Source organism: Pteronotus mesoamericanus, unplaced genomic scaffold (assembly GCF_021234165.1).
Source record: "Pteronotus mesoamericanus isolate MK-2021 breed Mesoamerican mustached bat unplaced genomic scaffold, CSHL_Meso_final contig_20, whole genome shotgun sequence".
Classification (NCBI taxonomy): domain Eukaryota; kingdom Metazoa; phylum Chordata; class Mammalia; order Chiroptera; family Mormoopidae; genus Pteronotus; species Pteronotus mesoamericanus.
Genome location: NW_026555085.1, coordinates 16,549,470 through 16,563,640, shown reverse-complemented (window position 1 = coordinate 16,563,640; position 14,171 = coordinate 16,549,470). Strand labels below are relative to the sequence as shown.

Here is a 14,171-nt window from a genome sequence, read left to right as displayed (position 1 = left end):
CCATAAGGTACTTTACATAAATCACTTCAAATTCCCCCAATATTCCTGTATTGCACAAAATATTCTCACGGTTCTCAGTGAAAAAGACTCATAAATGTTTAGTAAAATCACCCAAGTCTAGAACTTTTAATGCTTTCATTTTACTAGTTGCATTACCTTTTATTTACAAAACTGAAAGAAATATATGAAAATATTCATTGTACTCTGCAATAAGCATATGCTGAAGGTAATGAAAAATAACCAAGAGCCTGACACAACTGGCAATAGTATTCTTTTATTATTTTTCTTTTTGAAGCAGAAGCATGCTTTTTTACAGCACCTGTAAACAAGTGAGTTTTGAGTTTCTTGAATTTATATATTTATTTTTTTCCCACCCACCCTGGAATGTTAGCATACCACAACACCAAATGCATTACACTGTAATTACTGAAGACAAGTGAAGAGAAAAGAAGGGTAAAATTCCATGGCTAAAAATATTCATAGCAGCAACTTTTAAAAGATGATTTTATAAAATCAAGTCATTGCACTTGGTCACTTTATTGCTATAGTAAAATAAGGCCATTAAGTTTATAACACTTATTTCTGGTTTTAACTGATTGTCTCACTCTGTTCATACACTTCAAGTTTAAATGCAAACATAAAATGTTCGGCAATACATCTAGAGAGCACTTGGTTCCCCGCCCCCACCCCATGATCACAGTAAGAACCATATAAAAGGAATCAATCACCTGCTACTCCTGGCCCACTTCTCTTCTATCTGAACATAGAAGACCTAAATTTTCTAAAGAAGTTTCAGAATTAAATTTTGTAAAGAATCTTTGTGGTCGCCCCCCCTCCCCCACACTACTGCTAATACTAAAATATGATTAGGAAAACCAGTAATGTGTGTTTTTTAAAGAATAGTGAATCTAAACAACACATTCACAAATAATTTGGCAATGACAGATTCTATGCTATTCACCTTTCATCTGTCATTTATGTTCATTCATAGCAAATAATGACAACCTCCAAGTAATGGCTATTATTGTATACCATTTTGTTATCCTATGAACAGGAATTAACAAAATTCCCGTATCAATAATATTGGTAAATTGCTAAAGTAATCAGTTTTCCCTGTTAGTATGAGTTTGTTTGGTTTTCTTTACTTTTTGGTCAAGGGCAGAAAAACTGACAGTACTTTAATTACTTTTCTATTCTGACTGAGAAAGTTTATAAGCAAATACTTTAAATGCATTTCTTGATACTACGTGCTAATGAGAAAATGGCCGGCAGAAACTTTAAGAACAGACTGAAATCTGCTGGAAACTTTTCCCATGTCATTATTATGGGGAGGAGGAGTCACTTAATAGATTTTCCCAGACAGAAAGCTGGAGGATGATTTCTAAGATACATTGTTTATACTTCCACTTCAGGACTTTCATTAAAAACTAAGTTCTCACTTATTTAACAAAAAGAAATTATTCAGTTGACAAGTCATTTAAAAACATTAGGCCCTGGCTGGTGTGGCTGAAGGTTGCAGGTTTGATTCCTGGTCAGGGCACATGTGGAAGGCAATTAGTCAATGTTTCTCTTTCACATCTATGTTTCTCTCCCTCTTTCCTTCTCTCTAAAATCAATAAGCATGTCCTTGGGTGAGGATTAAAAAAAAAATTAGAACAATTTTTTTTGAGTAAACAATTTTGTTCAGCAGTGACCTCATTAGACAAGCCCAGGGACTTTAAAAGAATTAGAGTATACATAATCAATGCAATCAGGTTTGCAAAAAAAAACAAAACCTCATGAATTTGTTAATCTCACATGAAGTAACTATATATTAGAATTTCTATCATTTTCAACTCCAGTTATTTTATTTGAAAGGTGACAAAATTTCATTTAACAAAATTTCAAAGGTATTATAAGATCAAAAGTGTAAAGGAAAAATATTGGTTAGGTGCTTTAAAATAACATAAAATGGAAGCATAATAGAGGGTACTCAAAATCTGAAAGTCACCTGCAAAAAAAAAAAAAATCTTTAAAATCTAAATTTTTTTGCAAATAAAAACATCAAATTTCTACTTTTAATATAAAAACTGACACTTTAAGACTATACATATAACACTTTAAAAATGATCAACGGTTGCCCTGTCCAGGTGGCTCAGTTGGTCAGAGCATCATCCTGTGCACCAAAAGGTTGCAGGTTTCATCCCCAGTCAGAGCACAGACCTAGGTTGAGTGATCCCCGGATGGGATGCACATGGGAGGCAACTGATCAATCTTTCCCTCTCTCCCTCCCTCTCTCTCTAAAAATCAATAAACATATTGTTGGGTGAGGATTAAAAAAAAGTTCAACTGTCCATAAGTGACTGAAGGAATGGTAAACCATCAATTTTGTGAAAACGCACTTTGAACGTGGACAACTATGTTTGGTTTTAAATAAGCTACAATTTTATCATATACTAACACTCGTTATAAAGTTGGTTCCTAGACCACATCCCAAAATATCTCCACGATGTAGTTTAGTATCAGGACAATTTAGCATTGTAAAACCCGAGTATTTACATAATGATAACTTGTCAGAGTATGAAACCTCATATTTAACTTCTTAAAGTTTGACTTTTGTTTACCATTATTAAAAATCAGAGGGAGGGGCATAAAGAATTAAACCACAAGATCATGAAATGAATAATATGTAAGCCTGTAAAATAAGCAAAAACATACAGCAATTAGATTGGTGTCTGCATACTATGTATATGCTGTAGTTTCTAGGCAAAACAAGGGTTGACTAAATGTTCTTTAGACCCAAGGAATTTAAAATATAGCTCATATTTTCCCAAATGTATTTAACAATCCACCTTAATTAAATTCCTTTTATAAATCCTATAGTGCAAGCAATGTAAAATATCCCAAAAGCAGATGAAATTATTGTGATCGACTGTTTGATTAGGTATTACTATATGCATGGGTGAGTAATCTGGTATATATAGCTAGGAAACTTCTATTTCATTGCCCAGAATATAAACAGCACTGCAAACAAACAGGTACAACAGTGTAATCCTGGGTAAGAAGCTAAAAGTGAAAGAAAAAAATATATATATACAAAGTTTATATTCCTTATGTATAAAGTTTATATCTCTTAAGTATAATGTATGGGAAAAGCAGTGACTGTAGTTACTATAAAGCTAATTTGTCTCTCTCAAATAGTATATTTTACAGATTATTTGTAAAGATATCACCATATTTATAGTATAGATCTCTTTAAAAATAATAGTACAAGTTTCAATTAAAAAAACTATTGTGAACTTTCCTTTTTATACAGATTCAGTAGTATTTTCAAGCAAACTAAAAAAGGAAGTTTGCAATCCCAGCACATAGGAAATAAGGCCTCTTTTTTCCCCTCATGTTGGCAAAATGAAATATATAAAAAAATTCACCCTCCCCCTACTTTCATATAGATATTATAATTCAAATACTCATGTTTCTTCATCACAACATCAACATTTTAAGTAACAAGTTAGTTGAAGTTCATAGTGTTGCTTCTGAGTCCCTGGATCATAAAAAATACTGGGTCTGTGCCTCTTCAAGAAGACAGGACTGCTTTTTTCAGCTTCTCTATTTCTACCTAAAATACAAAACATAAATTGAGCAACAGATAAAATATCTTTACATTAGTAAAGTTGCTTTATTTTATCCTAGGTCATTAAGATCTGGTCATATTTTCAAGCTTCCAAATACTGTTTTCTATTCTAAAACCCAATTTTCAATGGTGTGTAGAGAAAAGTTTCCAATGGTGAAAGACAAAGTTCAACAGAAGAAAATGTCATAATGCAAATTCCTAAGTGGCAGGGCACAAAAACACAAAGGCAACTACAGTTATCTGAGCCAAAACAACATTAACTTATGTGAGCATTTGGAAGAACTAGAAGAAAACAAGCCCTACAAAGAACAAGGGAACCCTTGAAACCAAATCAAGAACTGTACACAAACCTGTAACTAAATAAAAGGTGAAGTACAGAATAGGAAAATAAGTAAATACAAACATATATACATACATAAAGGACCAGTTTAGTTCTACATTTTCACTTACAACCAATGTGATGTTGGCAAGTCACTTAACCTCACTTGGTCTCAATTTCCATATCTGTCTGTAAACAGTATGTTCTAGATTAAGTTCTCTTGAAATCCCAGAAATACATTTAAAATGCAGTCAATGTACTAGAAATATTTTGACCTGTAGGCAGACTGTATCCTTCTGTTAACAGAAATTCACAATTCAGAAACCCTAAGAAAATTTGAAAAATTCATTAACTTTCACAATAACCACAGTTATGTAATTCTGACATATTACAAATAACTAAATTGAGGCTCATAGAGATTAAATACCACGCCAATGGTTCCAGCTAGCAAACAGCCTATTGCTTAACTTGGTAAGGCCTAAGGCTCTAAATCCAAGTTTTTATACTCTCTTCGCAATATTTTGATCATCTTTGACCTTTCCCAGCATGTGGAAATATTTAGGCTTTACCATCTTTTGATAGCATCATCCCCATACCCAACAGTGCGTAACAAGTAATACGTGCTCTGACAAATAGTTCATTATTAAAATGATGGACATTTTGTTACACAGAAAAAGTGTAATTCAAAATGCTCTCAATCTTCTAAGCAATTCCAACTCTTCAAGGATGGTTTGTTAATTATAGGATCTTTCCTGATATTACTCTTTGATTAATATGATTAAACATTTTAGCAGCATTGGATGGCGAGAAATCTGAGTTTTCAGACTGGAGATAAAATTGCTGAATCATCATGATGCCTAATGTACTATTATTGTCTCTATTCAAAAGATACATTAACCAACTGTACCAATTTTAATGGGAGAGGATATACAGAAAGCAAAGAAAAAAACCCTGGTGGAAGAGGGAGTAAGGGGTGGAAAGAATAACCCATATGCACTCAGTAATACTCCTTACAGACTGCTACTTGTCACAAGTTTAGATATCAGGCAAGTACTTACATTGTTGAAGACAGATGGAGTCTCTCGTCTAGCTCTTTTATGTGCATTGTTCATCTTTAGTCCTTTTTATCATTGCTAAGTATAATTTAGTATTATATAATATTAACTTCTTGTCGAAGTACTACTTTTAGTTTTTTGGGAAATATAATTTCTCTTTAAATAAATGATCCTACAATGAAATGCCTGAATAAGTGTGCTTTTATAAATAAAAGAATCAAAATGTTCCTCTTTAGGATAAAATATTTATAATACAAGTCAGTGAGAAGCGAACAGCTGATTTGGCTAGAGAAATTGAATCAAATTACATACATACATTTATTTATATATTGTTCAAATACACTTGTCTCCATTTTCCTGCCACCTCCCTGCCCACCCCACCCCTACCTCCCACCCTCAAACCGGGTCCTTTATACATGTTCCTTGATAGGACCTTTCCCCTTCTTTTCCCCATTACCTGCCTCCATCCTTCCCTCTCATTATTGTGGGTTTGTTTCTTCTTTCAATGTTGCTGGTTATATTTTCTTGCTTGTTTGTTTTGCTGATTAGGTTCCACTTACAGCTGAGATCATATGGTATTTGTCTTTCACCACCTGGAGTATTTCACTTAGCATAATGCTCTCCAATGCTATCACAAAGGGTAGTAGCTTGCTTTTCCTTTCTGCTGCGTAGGATTCCATTGTGAAAATGTACCATAGTTTTTTGATCCACTCATTTATTGACGTTCACTTAGGTTGCTTCCAACCCTTGGCTACTGTAAATTGTGCTGCTATGAACATTGGGGTGCATAGGTTCCTTTGAATTGGTGTTTTGGGATTCTTAGCGTATAATTCCAGCAGTGGAATTGCGAGGGCAAAAGGCAGTTCCATTTTTAGCTTTTTGAGGAAATTCTAAACTGTTTTCTACAGTGGCTGCACCAGTTTATATTCACACCAACAGTGTGCAAGGCTTCCCTATTCTCCACACCCTCACTAGCACTTGTTTGTTGATTGTTTATGATGGCCATTCTGACCAGTGTGAAGTGGTATCTCATTGTGGTTTTAATTTGCATTTCTCTGATGGCTAGTGATGCTGAGCATCCTTCCATATGTCTCTGTGTATTCCCTCCTCAGAGAAGTGTCTATTCAGGTCCTTTGCCCATTTTTCAATTGGATTGCTTGTCTTCCTGGAGTGAAGTCGTGTGAGTTCTTTATATATTTTGGAGATCAAACTCTGGTCTAAGGTTTCTTTGGCAAATACATTTTCCCCATACGGTTGGCTCCCTTTTCATTTTGCTGATGTCTTCTTAAGCTGCACAGAAGCTTCTTATTCTGATGAAGTCCCATTTGTTTATTCTTCCCTTTATGTCCCTTGCTCTAGGGGACATGTCGGTGAAAATATTGCTGCATGGGATATCTGAGAGGTTCCTGCCTATGTTCTCCTCTAGGACTTTTATGGTGTTGCAACTTATATTTAAGTCTTTTGTCCATCTTGAGTTTGTTTTTGTGCATGGTATAAGTTGGTAGTGGAATTTCAATTTTTTGCGTGTAGTTGTCCACCTCTCCTAACATCATTTGTTGAAGAGGCTATTTTTATTCCATTTTAAGCTTCTGCCCCCTTTGTCAAATATTAATTGACCATAGAGACATGGGTTTATTTCTGGGCTCTCTATTCTGTTCCACTGATCTATGAGTCTGTTCTTATGACAGTACCAGACTGTTTTGATTACAGTGGACTTGTAATATAGTTTGAGGTCAGGTAGTGTGATCCCTCCTACTTTGTTCTTTCTCAAAATTGCTGTGGCTATTTCGGGTCGTTTATTGTTCCATATAAATTTTTAAAATGTTTGTTCTGTTATCTGTGAGATATGTCATATTCTAATAGGGATTGTGCTGAATCTATAAATAGCTTTGGGTAGTATGGACATTTTGAGGATGTTAATTCTTCTAATCCATGAACACAGTGCATGCTTTCATTTATTTGTGTCTTCCTTAATTTCTTTCTTCAGTGCTATGTAGTTTTATGAGTACAGGTTTATCTCCTTGGTTAAGTTTATTCCTAGGTACTTTATTTTTCCTGTTGCTATAGCAAATGAGATTTTTTCCCTGATTTCTGATTCTGATCTTCCATCACTGGTATACAAAAATGCCTCGGATTTCTGAATATTGACTTTGTATACCGCTGTTCTGCCAAATTCACTTATTAGGTCAAGTAGTTTTTTGGTGGAGTCTATGGGATTGTCTATGTACACTATCATATCATCTGCAAACAGTGACAGTTTTACTTCCTCCTTTCCAGTTTGGATGCGTTTTATTTCTTTTTCTTGTCTGATTGCTGTGACTAGGACTTCCAATACTATATTGAATAGAAGTTGTGAAAGTGGACTACCTTGTCTTATTCCAGATCTTAGTGAGGAAGCTTTTAGTTTTTGCCTGTGAGTATGATGTTGGCTGTAGGTTTTTCTTATTTGGCCTTTATTATGTTAAGGTATGCCCCCTTTATTACCACTTTGCTGAGTGTTTTTTATCATAAATGGATGCTGTACCTTATAAATGGTTTTTCTGCATCTATTGATATGATCATGTGATTCTGGTCTTTCCTTTTGTTTATGTGATGTATTATGTCTACTGATTTGCAAATATTGAACCATCCCCTGCATCCCTGGGATGAATCCCACTTGATCATGGTGGATATTCTTTTTAATGTATTGCTGGATATGGTTTGCTAATATTTTGTTGAGGATTTTAGCATCTATGTTCATCAGTGATATTGGCCTGTAGTTTTCTGTCTTGGTTGTTTCTTTATTTGGTTTTGGGATTAGGATGATGCCGGACTCACAAAAAGAGTTTGGGAGTCTTCCTTCTTCTTGGATTTTTTGGAATAGTCTGAGAAGGACAGGGGTTAGCTCTTCCTTAAATGTTTTGTAAAATTCTCCCGTGAAACCATCCGGTCCAGGGTTTTTGTATGCTGGAGTGTTTTGATTATTGTTTCAATTTCACCAGGTGTTATCAGTCTGTTGAGGCTTTCTGCTTCTTCTTCATTCAGTGTTGAAAGGTTATATTTTTCTAGAAACCTGTCCATTTCAACTTCAAATTTGCCCAGGTTTTCAAATTTCTTGGCATATGACTGTTCACAGTAGTTTCTTACAATCCTTTGTATTTCTGTGGTATCAGTTGTTATTTCTCCTCTTCCATTTCTGATGTTATTTGAGTCCTCTCTCTTTTTTTCTTGATGAGTCTGCTTAAAGGCTTGTCAATTTTATTTATCTTTTCAAAGAACCAGCTCCTGGATTGGTTGATCCTCTGAGCTGTTCTTTTAGTCTCTATGTCATTCAAATCTGCTCTGATCGTGATTATTTCCTTCCTTCTACTCGTTTTGGGCTGTGTTGTTTCTCCAGTTCTTGAAGATGGAGGGTTAGGCTGTTTATTTGAAATGTTTCTATCTTTTTTAGGTAGGCCTGTATTGCTATGACCTTCCCTTTCAGGATTGCCTTTGCTGTGTCTGACAGGTTTTGGAGTGTTGTGTGTTCATTTTACTTTGTTTTCAGAGGCTTTTTTGATTTCTTCTTTGATCTCATTATTGATCCATTCATTGTTTAATAGCATGCTATTCAGTCTCCATGAGTTTGAATGTTTTTGAGTTTTTTTCTTGAGGTTGGTTTCTAGTTTCAAGCCCTTTTGGTCTGAGAAAATGCTTGTTATGATTTCAATGTTCTTGAGTTTGTTGAGGCTTGTTTTGTGTCCTATCATGTGGTCTATCTTTGAAAATGTTCCGTGTACATTTGAAAAGAACGTGTATTTTTGCTTCTTTGGGATGAAAGGTTTTATATATGTCAGTTAAGTCAATTTGATCTAATGCGTCGTTCAGTTCCACAATATTCTTGTTGATATTTTGTTTGGAAGATCTGTCCATTAATTTGAGATATATTAATTAATATATTAATTTGAGATATAAATGAGAAACTTCAGCATGCTAAACATAAGACACAGAGAATGAGAAAGGGACAGATATAGTGGGAATAAAACGATAAAGATTAGGACGTAAATCTAATAGGCCTGAAAGGGGATGGAATCAGAAGAGAACAGAAGTACCATGTCTGCATGACTAGAAGGGCAACAAAACCATCCACAGAAACAGAGGATCAGAAGAACACAAAAGGAAGATGATAAATTTCATGGTAAGTCTATGTTCACAGTGGAACATCTAGGAAACTAACAGCTAGAAATATAGGATAGAAGTTGGGAAAAGAAGGAATAGATTTAGATGGAGATGCACTGAAGCTAATTGTGATATTCATGGACCCAGAGGAGCAACACAGGAACACACAGGAAGGAGGTCCAAGCACAGCACTGAGGGACCACTTCATTTACGTTACAAGAAAGGAAGAAGAGGTGAAGAAAGTAAAGACAGAAAAATGCAGGACCACAAAAACCAAGCAGACCTTTGAAAGAGTGGCAATGTTAAAATGTGACTTGCTGTCAAAAACTGCAGAGACATTGGAGTTGCCATCAGTAAACCAAAAATGTCAGAAGTTAGGGTCTGAATTAAAGGTAAAGAATCAGAGACTGCTAATGTACACTTTTTTTTTTTTTTTGTGGTACAAATATACCTTCACATATATTACCTCAGCAATTGAAATGGAGTAAGATTAGGTGACTTCCTTAAATTGTATAACTTAATCCCTAAGTGTAAAGGTTCTGAAATCTGGCTGCTTCTGTTAAAAATTTCAGTTCAACTGGTGACTTAATCAATCTAAACTCCAGTTTCCTCTCCCTTAAAATGGGAACAATAATCCTTACACAAGTTGTTATGTGTGTCCAATGAGATAATGTAAAGAAAGTGTTAAGCCTAACTGACACACAGTTTAAACTGAAAGTCATGAGTATAAGAAGAGCTCAAGTTTTTTAATGGCAAGTCCATATTCTCTGTTTTACAGTAGTAACAGAAGAAATGTCTAAGTGTAATGAGGCAAGGTAAAAATAGAAAGAATAAAATAAATACAAAATGGAAAGGGCCTCTGAAAACAGGCAGGACACACTTTCTCTGACATATGTAGAAAATAAGACTACAAATGAAGACCAAAGTCAGTGAGGATGGAAAAAAAGTTAAGGGAGATAAAAAAAAAAAGAAGTCAAATTGTCAGTCACCAGCAGACTGAAGACAATGACATCAGAGTTATAAAGTTAGCTCTCAGTGAGAAATCCAAGTCAGCAAATGCCATCCCATTACCACTACTACCTCCACCACCTCCACCACTAGTAGCACCAGAAAAAAGAAAAGAAGAAAGGTCAACTGAAAAGAAGGCAATTATAGCTCAAGAAGGAAGCAGTGTTGAGTGCAAAGATCTAGAACTAGACATTCTTCAGAGGTAAGAACCATGTTCGGTTTATTAGGTGCCTCATGAACTGCCATCAGAGGTAGTGCTCAAAGAACGTGTGCCCGACCACAGAATGGAATGTGACAGGACATCGACCAGAGGGTAACTAAACGGCTACCAAGTAGCAGGGAGTGTCCGACTGAAGTAGGAGAGCATTGTCTGCAGTGGAATCAATCACGCCCCCCGCCCCCGCCCCCGGTGTTGGAAAACACATTCTATGCTGACTGCAATCTCAATGCCGGCAGAAATGAATTACCTCTAGATGACTTCTCTTTGCCTTCTCTTCTTCCAGATCTTTTCGTAGTTTTTCCAGTTCTTTCCTAAAAACAAAGTTTTTATTACTGTTGAGGCTTTCAACTAAACAATGTATTTGCCTAATGCTAACAGTCTCTCTGTTGCCTGATAACCCAGAATATAGGGAAACTTTTTAAACAGCCATGCTGACTGAGAAAAATTTCAAAAGCTCTAAATGAAATAGTTCAATATAACAGTTAAAATGCAGCAAAACGATGGCAAAACTACTTGAGATTAAAAAAAATTTTTTTAAAGTGAATACAGAATAGCTCATAAAGAAATAACTGGCCTTTAAAAGCAATTTTCCATATTCAGTTATCATGTGTTTACTAAGCTGGACACTAAAAGCTTAAACAATTTGGTAACAATAATGTCAAATATTTCACCCTGGTCAGGTTAGAGTGTCATCCAGTATGCCAAGGTTGCAGGTTTAATCCCTGGTCATGGCACAGACAAGATTCAACCAATGAATGCATAAAAGTGGAACAACAAATTGTTTCTCTCTCTCTCAAAAAAAAAAAAGGGGGGGGGGTCCCAATGTAAGGCAAATTACATTTTATTTAATTAAGATAACCTGGACTTTACAATTCTTTTTCTTTTCTTTTTCTTTTTTCTTTTTTTTAAATTAAATGTTACAGCCCTGGCTGGTGTGGCTTAGTTAGGTGAAGTGTTATCTCTTAACTGAAGGGTTGCAGGTTCAAGACCCAGTCTGGGAGCATTCAATTCCTATGTATGAGAGGCAACAAATTGATGCTTCTCTCTCCCATCAATGTATCTCTTTCTCCCTTTTTTTCTCCCTTCCTCTCTCTCTAGAAGCAATGAAAAAATGTTCTTGGATGAGGATTACACACACACACACACACACACACACACATACACACACACGTACGTTACATTAAAATCCCAAACCAAACCAATAAACAAAGTAACTTCAGCCAAAATTCCCTCTGCTTTAACGCATGTGTTCATTTTTCTGTGGTTCCATCTATCTCTTTATTGAGTCCTTTTTCCTCTCCACAGCTCTCGGTATATATTCTATATGTGTCTTTTCAGAAAGTATATTACGTCATTTCCATGCTACTAAACTTTTCATAATTCTGTCAACTGCTGTTTGGTATTCAAATATCCAGGTTTTTTGTTTGGTTAGTTGGTTTTGGTGGGGGGGTAATGAAGGAAATGGAAGGAACAGGAACTTTATAAACATCATGACTGCATGTGTCCGACATTTTCAGCCTCTTGATATACCAAGAAAATGATCTTCAAGGGTATTACAGAAATAGCTTGAGAAACCTCTCAGACTCTCATGAAAAAATATATGAAAAGGAAAGTTTTAAATGATATATTATCAAAATTTATTTATTCTGTGGTTTCAATTATTAGAAAACTATATCGTGAGTAAATTTACTACTGTTTTCTAATTACAGTTTTTAAAATACTTAACTCAAATTTATCTAGTGCTTATTTTATTGTGTTATAAATGTACTTCTAAGCTCTTTAACTTTCTAGTTCCATAAAGTTTTCACTATATTAAACATTATGCTTCTTTTGTCTAAATATCCTATTATTCTGAATTTATTATACATTTAATTAAATCCTAATTAGGATCTGCTAGAATATAGAGCCTGCTATTTTTATCTATACTTGCAAATAGTTACATTATTCTAAGCATTTGCTTTTTGTTCTAATAATATAGTACCACTTTCACATTTTTATTGCTTTTTAAAAACACATTTATAAATATAAAATTTTTACATAACTTTGTTCTCTCTTTACAAGAACAGGATCAAACTACATATCTGGTCCTGTAACTTTTCTAGTGAAGAAATAGATTACTGATGTTCCTGATGTATTATTCTGTCAATCTTTCTATGTCAAACTTGCTCAATTTTTTAATGACAGTCTATGCACCTGAGATTTTAATACTGAATGATTAAAAACTATGTATTTATAAACTATAAAGGTATAATGACAAAGCAAAAACCTAAGAACTCTGAGCCAGCTTAGGAAATAAAATATTACTAGTACTTCTAATACCCAAAAGTGACTCTCCCTCCTGAATTGCACTTTCCCCTCTCCTTCATAGGAAAAATTTTACAGTATTTGTTGTTCCTTTTCTTCTTTTTAATTCTACCACATATACAAATATATCATGAAACAATATACTATTTGCTGTTGTATGCTTTTCAACTTTATGTAAATAAAATTATACTGTATGCACATTTCTAACTTACTTTCCCTGCCCCAACATTTTTTAGATTAATTCATGTTGACACATGTAGCCATAGTTCGTCTATTTTTTATTTTTTTTCTTCTTACCCAGACACTTTTTTTCATTGTTTTTTAGAGGAAGAAGAGGGAGAGAGGAGAGAGAGAGAGAAGCAGCGATGCAAGAGAGAAGCATAGACTGCTTGCCTCCCACGTGCTCCCAGACCAGGGATCACAAGTGCCAGTGCTAGGACTAGGGATCTAACCTACAACCCAGGTGTGTGCGCTTGACTGGAAATCAAACCAGCAACCTTTCTGTTATGGAACAATGCTCTACCAACTAAGCTACAGCAGCCAGGGCCATAATTCATTTATTTTTATAGCTGTACACTGTGCAGTATTTCTCTGTATATCTCCATTTTCTTGTCATGCTCTTCTTTAAATTTCAGGAGAGTTCTTGGGTATGGGTAATACTCAGTAAAAATTTCCTAGATGAATGAACTTATAGTTTATAATATGTATATTGTGAAATCTGAAACAAATTTGCTGTACTCAGAAGAGATAAACTAAAGGACTCAAGACAAAGCCATCAAGACAAAGCTCAGTGGATTGAATGTGGCCTGTAGAGTAAAAGGTTTCAGGGCAGATCACCAGTTGGGGGCCTGCGAGAGGCAACCAATAGATGTATCTCTCGCACATGGATGTTTCTCTCCCTCTTTCTCCTTCCCTTCCCTTCTCTCTAAAAAAAGAGACATCAAAAAAAAAAAAAAAAAAAAAAGGAGGCAGCATATATCACATTACAAATACTCTATATATGATATATGTGTGTGTATATATATATATATGCATGAAAATATCGAGTAATTGCTCAAGATAAATTTATTTGTATCCAAGAAATGTTTATAAAAGTGCCCTGCAAAATACAAGTATATCATATTCATCTTGGTGCTTTTTTATAAAGAATTCAATGCTATCTGATATTGGGGGAGAAATAGCACATTCCAGTTCAGAGGTAACATGGTCTCTGGCAGTAACTTTTATATCAGATTCCATATTCCATAAAATACTTGTAGAGACTACAGGAGAGAGATGGTGAGAAACAAAAAAGCACCTGAAACCTCAGCCCTCAGTTCAGTTAGATTAGCTGATCCTGGACCTCTTTTAGTTACTGGGTTTTTGTAAAGAATGTCCTTTACTTTTACTTAAGGTATGTATCACCATATACAATTATTAGAAAATTTTCAGAGATAACAGATGGGTCTTAGAGGTCACCTATCCCAACCCACTTGTTTTACAAATATCCAGCTCAACCCCTGGCAGAAAAATCTA

General features: G+C 34.9%; 1 protein-coding gene across 2 annotated transcripts in view; it reads right to left on the bottom strand.

Moving 5' to 3' along the window:
- Nucleotides 1–264: 264 nt before the first annotated feature.
- Nucleotides 265–14,171, bottom strand: part of CD2AP (CD2 associated protein) — a 132,809-nt gene continuing 118,902 nt past the window's right edge. For both annotated transcript variants that reach the window (XM_054569470.1, XM_054569471.1), the window contains exons 17-18: nucleotides 10,600–10,663; nucleotides 265–3,598 (exon numbers count right to left, since the gene is read on the bottom strand). In XM_054569470.1, the coding sequence (XP_054425445.1) occupies nucleotides 3,557–3,598; nucleotides 10,600–10,663 (106 nt within the window). In that variant the 3' untranslated portion in view covers nucleotides 265–3,556. The remainder of the gene's footprint in view (nucleotides 3,599–10,599; nucleotides 10,664–14,171) is intronic.